Below are 13,241 nucleotides of genomic sequence, written 5' to 3' on the forward strand. Positions count from 1 at the left end.
AGGTTTTTCACATACATTAAAATGATCTATTGAAAATAAAAACTCCAATATATTTTTAAATTAACTGCCAAGATTATAACTGTAGTTTGATTTTTGTTTTCAAACAGAGCCTACAGTGGCCCCATCCCAAGTTTCTGCAAATAGCCTGTCTTCCTCAGAAATCGAAGTTTCATGGAACACCGTTCCTTGGAAGCTAAGCAACGGACATTTGCTTGGCTACGAGGTAATCCCTCTGAAAATTAACTTATGTTTGAATGTTCTCATGCTACCTAGTCTCCTTTCATTTGGGATTCTTCTTAGGAACAACATTTTCAGTGAAAGCTGTCTCTAGCACACACTTTCTTACCAACACATTGTCCCATATGATTATCTGTGGATACTGAATTCCACTCTACCAGTTGAATGAAAATAACTTCAGTCCAGGGAGAAAAGGAACATGAAAAGATATAAAGCAAATTACGTATCTGTAGGCCAGATATTTCAGATGCGTTGAGTTTGCACTTTATGTTTCATAGTTCATTTATGTCATTAGGAAATCACCCTCCTCTGATTATTGACTTACTTTCTTAGTGGCCTCGGTACGCTGTGGCATTCTCTTCTAGCCTCTAGGGAAGTCCACTGTCTGTAATGTAACCTGATCTTCAAAACCTTTCTGTTTGGTGAAATAAGATGAGACGTCTAAAAGAGAAGATGGCAGAAGGCCAAATGTAATGAAGTTCCAGTAAACTACCCAATAGGACATGTTTGAGTGGTTAAGAAAGAGGAAAGACGCAGCATCCTGTTCCTAAGGGTGGCAAGGCTTTGCAGGACTTTAAGGAAGAGTGAGTAAGCACAAAGAGAGGGAATACATTGCAGATTGAGCGGGCCATGGTGGAGGAGCAGAGGCCCACCTGCAGAAGCAGGGTCCTGCTTAAGTGGGGGAGGGGGTGTCTGTGGAAAGCCCAGAAGGGCCAGGCCAGAAGCAGAGTGAATTCTGAGAACAACCATTTGGACTGAACTCAGTGTTCGTAGAGAGGCCTAGAAACAGTTGAGCTGAGACTGGACAAGATAAAATAAAGCCTTGGGATTTCTCCCACTGTGATATTGTAGGAGTCATCATGATTTCATCCCCACCCACAGCTGTCTCCGTAGCAAACCTCCCCCGTGTGTGTAACTCCTGATTCAGCATCAGGCTTACAGGCTCACACTCACTTCCCAGGGCCACATCCCCCTCCACCAGCCCAGCCAGCACTACCTCAAAGGACTGCAGGCTGGGAGCTGCTGGAAGCTGAGCTGGTCAGATTCTCCTGTGAGATATTTAAGCAGTATCAGAGATTAGAGTTAGTGAGGGCAATGCTATATATCACTATGAAAAATTTGGGACTTAGCACTGACTTCTCACTCATAGGTCCTGCCTGCACAAGCAGGTCTATAGAAATGAGGTAGAGCAACTGTGTACCCTGAAACTCCAAGAAATGAGAGAGGCCCAAGGAGCTTTAAAGTGAGCAAACTAGAACAGCTCTGAAAGTTGCTCAGTTCTCAAGGGGCCTGGCTCTATTCTTTGTCATAACATCACCTTGTCCCTCTGAACTACCTTGAGAGAGTATCTGTTCCTTGTACCCAAAGCAACATTGACTTACAAAAATATTAACCAGTTAAGTGAAGAAAAGCCCGAGGGTGGTGATGCATAAATTATGCATCCTACACAAGAATTAGCCTGAATTTATGTTAAAAGTGAACTACCAGAACTCAACCTGAGCCCACTGAACCCAAACATTTACGTCTTCATCTTGTTGTGGTTTGTTTTTACTAAATAGCATTAAGGAAGCATCTACTTGCACACTTATATTAGAAACACTGGTCTTGACAAAGACCTGAGCAGAGGCAGGGTCATCCCAATTTCAAGCAAGGAAAGTAGAAAAGAAAAGTAGAACATCACTTAATTCAGCAGAGAAACTCGATCAGCATCATAAAGGAAGCCAGGAAGCCCTGGGTGAAAGAGTCATTTAATTCCATGACTGTGGTGTAAGCAGAGTTGGAGAACTGGCAGTGGCCTTGACATAAAGGGGTGAGGGAAGGAAGAAGCATACTTGGGAAGCAGTGCAACCTGGGACCAGTTCGGGCAAAGCCCAGTTGTGCCACTTCCTGGCTGTGTTGGAAACATTACGTAACCTTTCCCATGAGCTTCATTCTCCTCCCCTGCAGGATCGGGACAATCATAGACCTCACCTGGTTAGAATTTGGAGCTGCGCAAATGAGGTTAACAAGTAATGTGCTTCTCTAAATTTCTGACTCATCGTAGTAAGTGATGAGTTGGTCCAAGCTATGCCTCAGAGGAATTTTTGAAATACTAATTTAACTATTTTTCCCCGATAAATATTCTCTAGCAAATATTCAGCTCCAAGCATATTTCCCACAAAGGAGTGTATGGAAGGCTTTTCAGAGGAAGAGTTGCTCTCAAGGTTCTTCCTAGCCTAGCTTTATTCCCAAAGGCCAGACTTATAAAGAGAGTTTTCCAGGCCGGTGCCGTGGCTCACTAGGCTAATCCTGTGCTTGCGGCGCCGGCACCCTGGGTTCTAGTCCCGGTCAGGGTGCCGGATTCTGTCCTGGTTGCCCCTCTTCCAGGCCAGCTCTCTGCTGTGGCCAGGGAGTGCAGTGGAGGATGGCCCAAGTGCTTGGGCCCTACACCATGGGAGACCAGGAGGAAGCACCTGGCTCCTGGCTTCGGATCAGCGCGGTGCGCTGGCCGCAGCAGCCATTGAGGGGTGAAACAATGGAAAAGGAAGACCTTTCTCTCTGTCTCTCTCTCTCACTGTCCACTCTGCCTGTCCAAAAAAAAAAAAAAAAAAAAGAGTTTTCCATGCATCCTGGAGGGTGAGAAGAGGGAAAATGTAACTGAAACAAAAAATAGAAGAGAAATTTTTGGAGAAGGAAAAAAAAAGGTCTAGAGCTTAAAGAATCTCCTGGGGCCTATACCTTTCTACCCAGGTTGGTGGCAAGACCATAAAAGGAACACCTATATTTACCCCACCCAGCAGTGATTCCCTGTTCAACAACCATGGCCCTGAACCAGGATGGAACTCAAAGGGTCAAATCTTGGCAAGGCTTTGTGCAGGGAGCTTCAGGGTGATTGTGGTTGAATTCCCCATTAGCCAAGCAGGGCATGGGATTCAATGTTGAATCAGATTGATTTAAAGAAAATAAATGAGCAGGTTTGATATGACTCGGGGCGGGGGGGGGGGGACTGAGATGCACAACCTCCCTGAATAACTTGGCCTTTATGAGCCACAGGACAGGATCATAGTTCCTGACCAGGTTGCATCATGTGGAACAGTGTAGAGAAATAAATGAGAGAATACATATACACGCACTTAGCCAACTTTGGGGCTAAGGGAGTGTTTGAGCTCTCTGGAGATGGGTAGATAGCCCAGGGGCAGGTAGATGTGATTTCTGAATCTATACTTTGGAGCTTGGTAAGAGTCCTCCCAATGAAGATATTCTCTATGAAAGAAGAATTACACCATTTTGATCATGTCAGGAAAGAGTTTGAATGGAAGAGCCATCAGGCAGTCTAATTAAACCCACACCATTTTAGAATTGGACACACATGCATTCACTTCTGCTCGATTAGAACATGAGCTGCTTCAGGGAAGGGGAACTGTGTTTGGTGATGTGTCCCACACGCCTACAGTTGTATCTGGCATGGGCAAGTCATGCAGAACACATGTGTTGATTGGATACCTGCAGCTTTGGCTCCTGTGTCTCTCTCACCGCTCTATGTCCTTGAGCAAGTTACTGAAGCTCTCCAAGGCTCAGCTGAAATGGAGATAGTAATTGATAACTCAACACTATTTGCAAGTGAAATGAAATAAAGTCACCACTGTGTAAGGGGCCCAAAGAGACTTGTAAAACTTCCACTTGTCCCAGTTTTGAATGCAGGACTTAGGGAGGAGATTTCCTTGAAAGAAAGAAAAATGAAAACCAGTGAAACAATAGAGGGACACTTTGCACAACCCCAGTGTGAGACCCTGGCTCTTGTTCCTGAGAAAAGCAGTGAGAAAGGTGGGGGGCCCTTTAGTGCAATTAATTACAGGTTGAAATGCATTGCATTTGCCTGTTTGTACAAAGAGCAGCAAACACAGTGTCCAAATTGAGCTGAATACAGTACTCAAGAAAAATAGCAGTGAAACATTTCTTCCCAAGTGCCTGGTATGTATGAAGAGAGAAAACACCCTATGAGAAAGATGCTCCAGTTGTAGTGTTTTTTCAAAACAAATTTTTTAAAAGATTTTTATTTTATTTATTTGAAAGACAGAGTTACAGAGAGAGATAGAGACAGAGTGAGGTCTTCCATCTGCTGGTGCACTCCCCAGATGGCCACAATGGCTGGAGCTGAGCCAATCTGAAGCCAGGAGCCAGGAGCTTCTTCCAGGTCTCCCACATGGGTGCAGGGGCCCAAGGACCTGGGCCATCTTCTGCTGCTTTCCCTGGCCATAGCAGAGAGCTGGCTCAGAAGAGGAGCAGCTGGGATAGAACCAGCGCCCATATGGGATGCTCGCGCTTCAGGCCTGGGCTTTAACCCACTGCACCACAGCACCGACCCTAAAACAAATTGTTAAGAACTACATACTACCATATGTGATACGGTAGTTATTTGTGACTATTTTAAAACTTACTGTCTATTTGATTATTGGGTTCCTGCTTAACTGTGGTCTTTTTATTTTTTATTTGGTGAATGCTTTATTTCTAAAACCTTTGACTATATGTAAATGAAAACTATGTTACATCAAAAATAACAAACAAAACACTATGTTGGAAAAAAAAGGAAGATTCCGTAATTGGGAAGATCATAAGAACTGATCTATGTCCTTCTACCAAGATAAAAATACGTCATTTTTTAGTTTCAGTACTGATTTGAAAATTAACATAGGCGAAAAATGACTTGGAGTATTTAATTATCAGTCATGTGGCTAACTTTCTGGGCTGCAGCTTCCCCAGTTCGGCTGTCCGATTGTTAATAGCGCCTGCCTTGCTCTCATCTCGGTGAGGGTGGATCCCGTGCCGCGTGGCATGCTGAGCACACATCATCATTAGCATCCGGACTAATTTGCCTTCTGATTTGACCAAGCAGGAGTGGAGGAGCTCATTTCCCTGGGCTCCAATTTATTTCATCTGCTAAGCCCGTGCATTCAGGCTTACATCTTTCCCGGTGCCCTTTTGAATAGGAACAAGAGATGCAGACATGAAAAAGAGGAGACAGATGCCTTTAAGTCCATGGACAGTGGGTGCCTGAGCAACAAAAGCTCCAAGTTCTAGGATGGTGTCTACAGTCAATTTCTTTAAAGTCATTTCATATGTTGAAAGAATACATTTGGGGCGAATGACCTTGACAAGTGATGGAAACAGGGCTATGCTTGTGGAACGATACCTAGTAGCAGATTTAGGGAGACCTTCACAGATTCTATGAAAAGTTTAGCTGCAGAATGTAACTCCCTTAATGTGAACAGGATTCAAAACTTACACACACGCACGCACACACTCACACACACACACACAGACTTCATTGGTGCCTTCCTCCAGCCTCCTGTTCCAAACAGCTGTACAGAATGTGTTTACTTCCTACTATTTTAATTAGACGGGAAAAAGATGTCAAATATTTGAGTACAGTTTTTTGAGAATATGAAAACTCCCCTTAGGAAGAAAGACATGCATTGAGTCTCATTCCCTGCTCATTGGGCAAAGAATTTAACTTCACGGCAGCCCAGTTCAAATGCACACAGGCAAATTGGATACAGACGATTAAAAACATTCTAGATAAATATAATGCAGGTAGAAATGCATTTTGGTGAAACAAATGCAAAGTTGGGGAGTGGGTGGAGAGGTTATGCTGGAGACAGCAGGAGTTATAGCCCTTCCTGAGTGGTTGTGGCCCAAGGGATCCTGTGATCTTGATCAGGCAACGATGCTGCCTACCAAACAGTGAGGAGTCAGGGCAATAAATATCCCAGCCTCTCTTTGTTTCCTCCTTCCCATCTCCTGCTTCCTATCTCCTAAGTCCAGCCAGAAGCCAGAGGCCTGTGCCCCCAGGGTTGGGGGCAAAGTGCAGAACAGAAGAGAGAGCTGAAGATGTCTTCCCCCAAGAACTGCTGATGCATTTCTGCCTGCCTTCTATTTATTGAAATGTGTCTGATGGGGCAAGTGTGTGGCCCACCAGTTAGATTGCCCACAGTCCACATCTGTGTGCCTGGGTTCAAACCCTGGCCCCGATTCTAGGTTCCTGCTAATGCGTACCCTGGTAGGCAGCAAGTGATAACTTAAGTAGTTGGGCCCCTGCCACTCAGATGGTAGACCTAAACTGAGTTCCTGGCCCTCTGATTCAGCCTGGCCCAGACCTGGCCGTTTTGAGCATTTGGGTCTGAAAAATGGATGGTAGCTCGCTCTCTCTCTCTCTCTTTCTCTCTGCCTCCCAAGTAAATAAATTTATTTTAAAAACATAAATAAGTAAATAATTCTAGCCTAATGGCTAAGTTGAATAAGTAAATAGATCTGGCCTAATGACTGAGTTAAAATATTTTCCTCTGAAAATCTATTAAGGACAAATATAATTCTTTTAGTCTAAAAGTGCGTTTCACTTAATACCTGTTTTTTAATGGCTAAAAACAGTGCCAATTTTCAGTACGTTATTTTTACAAACTGCATTCGATTTTAAGCTCAAATTTAATGAAATTTCTGGGGCAGTGATGTTAAGGAGGTCTCACATAAGGAACGTTAGTTTTTAGCATAACTGAATACCCGGGCAGGCATTGTAGCATGTCAGCTAAAGCCGCCGCCTCTGATGCTGGCAGCCAATATAGGTGCCGGTTCAAGACCCGGCTACTCCAGTTCCAATTCAGGTCCCTGCTTATGTGCCTGGGAAAGCAACAGAAGATGGCCCAAATGCTTGGGCCCCCTTCCACTCACATGGAAGACCTGGGTGAAACTCCTGGATTCTGACTTGGGCCTGGCCCAGCCCTAACCGTTGTAGCAATCTGGGGAGTGAACAAGTGGCTGGAAAATCTCTCTGTCTCTTCCTCTGGATAACTATGACTTTCAAATAAATAAATCTTAAAAAAAAGAATTTGTAAATACTTGTAAAAATAAAGATAATGTTTTTTTAATTAATTTATTTTGAAAGGTTAGATAAGGAGAGACACAAAGGGAGAAATCTTCCATCCTCAGGTTCACTCTCCAAATGGCCACAATTGTTGGGGCTGGGCCAGGCTCAAGTCAGGAGCTAAAAGCTTCATCTTGGTCTCCCACATGGTTAGAAGGGGCCCAAGGATTTGAGCCATCTTCTGCTGCTTTCCCAGGCCATTCATTATCAGGGAGCTGGAGGAAAGTGTAGCAGCCAGGACACAAACCAGCACCCATAGGGGATGCTGGTGTTGCAGGCGTGGATTAACACGTTATGCCACAAAGCAGACCCTGAGATAATGTTTTTAATCCTGGAATTCTTCAAGTTTATTTCTGCTTACTTACCCAGATAACAATATATTGGCTTGTAAAATGGTTTTGTGATTCTGAAGCAATTGAATGCACTATCTCTTCAAGACACCAGAGTGCTACTATTTCATAGATCCCTAGAATACTAGGACTTGAATTCCTCCTGGCTTGGTAAATCTCTGCAGTAAAACAGGGAGGGGGTGGGGCATTCTTAAACTTGCACTTGTGCAAGTCATTCAATGGTTCAACAATACCCTGGGCTTTGTCCCTGGGAGACACATTCCAAATCACTCCCTACCTCTCCACCCACCACCCATAGCTGCCTAGAGCTGCAGATAATACTCAACCCTATATGCACCATTTTTCCGCATGTGTGCATTTTTGATAAAATTTAAGAGTAAGGAATTAACAAAGACCTACAAAATAGAACAATCATAATATTATAGTTTAATGAGTTATGTACATGTAGTCTCGTCTCTGTCTCTCTCGATGACTTACTGTACTATTCTCCTTCTCACTTGTGGTTGACCTTGAGTAACTGAAACCATAGAAGGTGAAAGTGGATGAGGGGGACTGCTGTCTGGACTGGCCCAACTCAGAGAGAAAGAGCCAGGTGATGGCAAAGACGGACAAGGCTCTGCCTCAGGTGTGTGCCTCTGCTGAGCCAGGAAATGCAGTCAGTTCGCTTTGCAGATCACCTCTGAGTAGGGAACCAAACTGGCATGAGTGACTTATGACCTTAAAGGTAGAGAGGGCAGGGTTTGGATGAGAGGGAAGAGATTGAATCTCCCAGGAGTCCAGCAATGGAAAATAAGAACCACAATTTGTTCTTAAACACCTTCTCCTTTGGCGTGGATTAGCCTTTTAACTAAGTTCCTCTCCTAAATGCAGAGTGAAATTACAACATAAAAAAATCCCTGTGTTTCTTCAGTTCTGAAAAATTCTCAGTTACTTTCTTTTGTTTTTTGAATGTTGCCTTTTCCTGACTCTCTCTGTCTGGAACTCTTGTTTGGAAATTTTCACTCTACCCTCAGTGTCCCTTGAATTTGCTTTCATAATTTTTATTTTTGTCTTCAAGCTATGTTCTGGGTTATTTCCCTCTTTCACCATTAGGCTTCATCTTAACTCCATCACTGATTTTATTATTATTTCTTTAAATCTACTTTTCAGGTCAAAGAGTTCTTGTTATTTTTCAAACCTGGCTGATCTTTTCTCTTTATCTGTTAGTCTTGTTGATGGATCCACCCTCTTTTTTAGAAAAATTGGACAAGTTAGCTGTAATTATATGGAAGCCCATGATAGTTAGACTCCCCCATCCACGTCTGTGGACTTCCTCACAGGTTGAACCAGTTGAAGAATTTCCCCAAACAGGATCAGCTCACCCCACATGCAGCAAGCCAGTTAGTGACACTTGTGTGGTGGAAGATAGTAGGAGTTTATTTCCAGTACACAGAGCAAGGAGTCAGGAAACTATTGCTCAATTCCCTGACTTCCCGAGGGCTCAAAGGCAGGGAATCTTACAGATGAAAGTGGGGGAGGAGCAGGGCCACGGCCAGCTTGAGAGTGAGCCCCTGGTTGGTCCACAGTACACATGGCCTTCCTTTGATTTGTCAGGGATCGGGGCCAGCGTGTTTCATTTGGAAAGGTAGAGGGGGAGCTCTGTTCTGTCTGGGGTCTAGATTGGCTTTTATTTTGTTTCATCAGGGCCTGCTAGTTCCTGGGAAGCTGTCAAATAGAGGCCAGCATTGAGAGATGTTAACTGTAGAGGTGACCTCAGTCTGTGATGCTGGGTCTTGGCCCCAATCTTACTGCTCTTGTGTGGCTCCCTTAATTTAATGAGATAATCTTTACAGAGGGACTGCAAGCCAAGGGATAGCCTGATGAAGTCTGCATCAAAGGCACTGGGGTAGGGGCTCAGCTGCAATGTCAGCTGTCAAAGGATGCTTTGAAATAGTTGCTCCTGCTCATCATTTGTGGTGCTGTTGCACATCCTATCGACTTTATGTTGATCGGTTCTTCTCTAAACCGTGATATTCCCAAAGTTTGCTCCCTCAGCCTTGACACCTTGTCTTCTCCCTTTCCATGCCTTATAAAACTCAGATTGACATGGAGATATTCCATTGTCTTAGTTGCAGAACTTTCATTATTTTCTAAATCCAGAATACAACTAAGAAAGTCTTTCTTATTCCCTTTCCTACATATTTACAAATGCTCTGGCCCTCTGTAGACATTTCTAAACAAAATTGTATAGAACATAACTGAATACTGAGAGAAAGCTGGTGACACTATCCATGACAGTGCCTTGTTTATGTTTTAAGTTATCTGTGTATTTATTCAATTTGTTAGGTAGCACAACTTAAGAAGATTATATAATCAATTTTGACTAGCTAGCATCATGTTCAAGGTAGGCACAAATATTCCCTTTGTCTAAATATGCCTGACATATCTTAGAAACTAAGATCCAAAAATAAATCTGTCATTCCGATACATGGAGATTGCCTGAGTACTTACAACTCACTGCTATAAAGCACCTTCAAGTACTTTCTACAGATGGATTTATAAAAGCCATCCCATATGCCAATTATACATTATTTTTACTTCTTCTCTAAGTCAGCCTCCTAAGGAACACTTTCTTAAGAAATTTATCTTGAGGTAATTTGATATATCAGGATGAAAAAAAAAAAAAAAAGCCCATGGATAGGAATCTAACAAGAGATCCAAGTTTAGAGAGGATGGTGGCCCTGGTTGAGTTATGAAACACTCCCACCACCACCACCATACCTCTGTTGTTGCCTCAGTTGGGGGAGTATTGTTATTTTTTTGTTTTTAATTTGAGGAACTCAGACAGAGCTTCCCAAATGCCTTTAGTAACCAGGACTGGGCCAGAGCAGAAGCAAAAGCTGGGAACTCAAGTCAAGACCTCCCCCATGGATCACAGGGACCCAGTTACGTGAGCCTTTATTCACTGTCTCCTAGGGTCTTGCTTAGTAGGAAGCTGGAGTCAAGCTCCAGGAGTTGAACCCAGGAACTCTGGTATGTGATATAGGTATCTTAACTAGCATCTTAACCATAAAGCCAAATGTTTGCCATAGGTGATTATTATTAAAGCTCATATAGATGTGATTTTTTTTTACCCAATTTATGCTATATCCCAGACCACAGATTTTCAGGCTATTTATAACATTTTATTAGAATTATTGATTATGTGTCATGCTTAGTTAATAACTAGACAGTGGTTTCAAGTACAGTGAAAGTGGCTTATCATTTTTAAAAGGCAACTAAACCTACCAATACCTACAACATTTAATAAAGGTGAATTTAGCATGTCTACAAGCTTTTAGTATCCATGAACAATTTGCTTGACTGTGCCTTTTGAAAGACACCACGTATTCACTTCATTCCTAATCATTTGGAGTCACATCCTCCATTGAGATTCATCTAAAGACTAGCAATTCATTTCCAGAAGAGATGCACTGAAATACATATATGTAAACAATAATTTATATCGATTCAAGGGGGCCTGTAATTCCAGATATGCATATATGTGGGAAATACTGATCTAGTACAATATTAGTTCGCTAATCTGTAATTATTTTTGAAAAACCTATGATTTCTATTATGCTCCTTTTTTAAAGTTTTTAGCTGAAACAATAATTGCACATATTTGCAGTATACAGTATGATATTTGGATGCATGAACACATTGTGTATAATGATCAAATCAAGGTATTTCACATAATCATCACCTGAGACTTTTTATCATTTCTGTGTAGTAAGAACATTAGAAATCCTCTCTTTTATCTATTCTTTTTTTTTTTCAGGCATTAATCAGGCCTTCCTTTTTTTTTTTTTTTTTTTTTGACAGGCAGAGTTAGAGAGAAAGAGAAAGGTCTTCCTTTTTTCTGTTGGTTCACCCCCCCAAGTGGCCACTACAGCCAGCGCGTTGCGACCGGCCAATCTGAAGCCAGGATCCAGGTGCTTCCTCCTGGTCTCCCATGCGAGGGCAGGGCCCAAGCACCTGGGCCATCCTCCACTGCCTTCCCAGGCCACAGCAGAGAGCTGGACTGGAAGAGGAGCAACCGGGACAGAATCCGGCGCCCCAACCGGGACTAGAACCTGGGGTACCGGCACTGCAGGCAGAGGATTAGCCTAGTGAGCCACGGTGCCAGCCAATTCTTGAAATGTACAAATGCAATATGGCTAACTAGAGTCACCCTATTGTGCAACGGAACACCAGAATTTATTCCTTTTATCGAACTGTAATTTTGTACCCATTGACCAATCTCCACTTGTTCCCTTCTGCTCCATCCCCTCCCCAGCCTCCAGTAACCACTGTCTGCTCTTTGCTTCAGTGCCATCAGCCTTTTTGGAGTCCACAGCTGAGTTGAGATGATGTCTGTCTGTGCTGGATTATTTCACTACATATAATATCCCTCAGGCCCATCCATGTTGTTACAAATGACAGCATTTTATCCTGTTCCAGGATTGAATAGTCATCCATTGTGTCTATATACCAAATTTGATTTATCCATTTATCTGTTGATGGGCACTTGGGTGGATTTCTTATCTTGCCACTGTGAATAGTGTTGAAAGGGTTTTACAGCTGCTCATTAAAAACAAACAAAAAATTACATCCTCTGTCATTTGCTTAGGGTACTAAAAGCAGTTACACTATGCAGCCCATCAACATGTTTTGTTTGAACGCCACAGTGTCTTTTAAAACACTGAGCAAACCCTTATGGGAAATTTCACATTAAAAACAGAGTTCTGCTTTCTTTAGAGGCAAACATAAGCTCTGTAAACACCAAGTCTGCTACCCTCACAGTCACCAGCAAGCAGGGGCCTGTGTCCCCAAGGTCCTTTACTGTCCAGCTTGCCACATCCCAAGACTCTGACTACTGAAGGTCATTGCCATCTTCTTTGTGCTCAAACCACCATTTACTTCTATCCATCCTAAAAATGATTTCCTATTTTTATATTTTGCTATCAAGAGTAAAGAAAAAAAAAAAACGCCAGAACAAGAAGGCCACATATTGCAAGGAAGACAGGAGAAAGCCTATTTCTTTACAAAAGTAAAAAATATGCCTATGCTTTTAATAGGTACTCCGTCTGCTCTACATATTTCTGTTAACTGTTTTGCCCCTGCTTCAGAGGATCAAATGATATTACCTGGTCTTATTCCCATACGAAGAATATGCTTTTCATGAGCTATTTGCTTGCTTATTTTGTTGCTGTTGATTTTGGTTTTGGTTTTGCTTTTGGACAACCAAGATTTTCTAGCAAAGCACAGTAGAGTGTTAATAGCATAAATTGGAGGTGGCTAAGAAACATGTATTTTTATATTTTCCTCTGTTAATCTTCTTTAAAATATCATCAGTAACATTTTTTATTTTTATACAAATACTTTTAAAATGATTCTAAGATCATATTGCATAGTTCAGAATAATGAATACATATAATATTTAATATATATTAATACTTAAAGTCAACCCTTCTAATGGCCTTATTTTCCTCTACTCCTGCTCTGCAAACACAAATGGACTTGTTAGCATTTGACTATCATTGTAGGACGGTCCAGTGGCCAGCTGCTAGCTTTTTGGAAGTTTCTTTTTACTCTATTTGGTTTTATTCTGTTTCACTTTAATTAATTTATTTTTTAAATTTTAATTTATTTGAGAGGCAGAGAGACACATGTTTATAATGGCCAGGACTGCACCCAAGCAAAAGTCTGGAGTTAGGAACTCAACCTGGGTCTCCCACATGTGGGTGGTGGTGGCAGGA

At 42.3% G+C, this 13,241-nt stretch overlaps 1 protein-coding gene across 2 annotated transcripts in view; it reads left to right on the forward strand.

Moving 5' to 3' along the window:
- Nucleotides 1-13,241, forward strand: part of CNTN3 (contactin 3) — a 423,339-nt gene that overhangs the window by 392,717 nt on the left and 17,381 nt on the right. For both annotated transcript variants that reach the window (XM_051851466.2, XM_008260940.4), the window contains one exon: nucleotides 108-223. In XM_051851466.2, the coding sequence (XP_051707426.1) occupies nucleotides 108-223 (116 nt within the window). The remainder of the gene's footprint in view (nucleotides 1-107; nucleotides 224-13,241) is intronic.

Source organism: Oryctolagus cuniculus, chromosome 10, assembly GCF_964237555.1.
Source record: "Oryctolagus cuniculus chromosome 10, mOryCun1.1, whole genome shotgun sequence".
Classification (NCBI taxonomy): Eukaryota; Metazoa; Chordata; class Mammalia; order Lagomorpha; family Leporidae; genus Oryctolagus; species Oryctolagus cuniculus.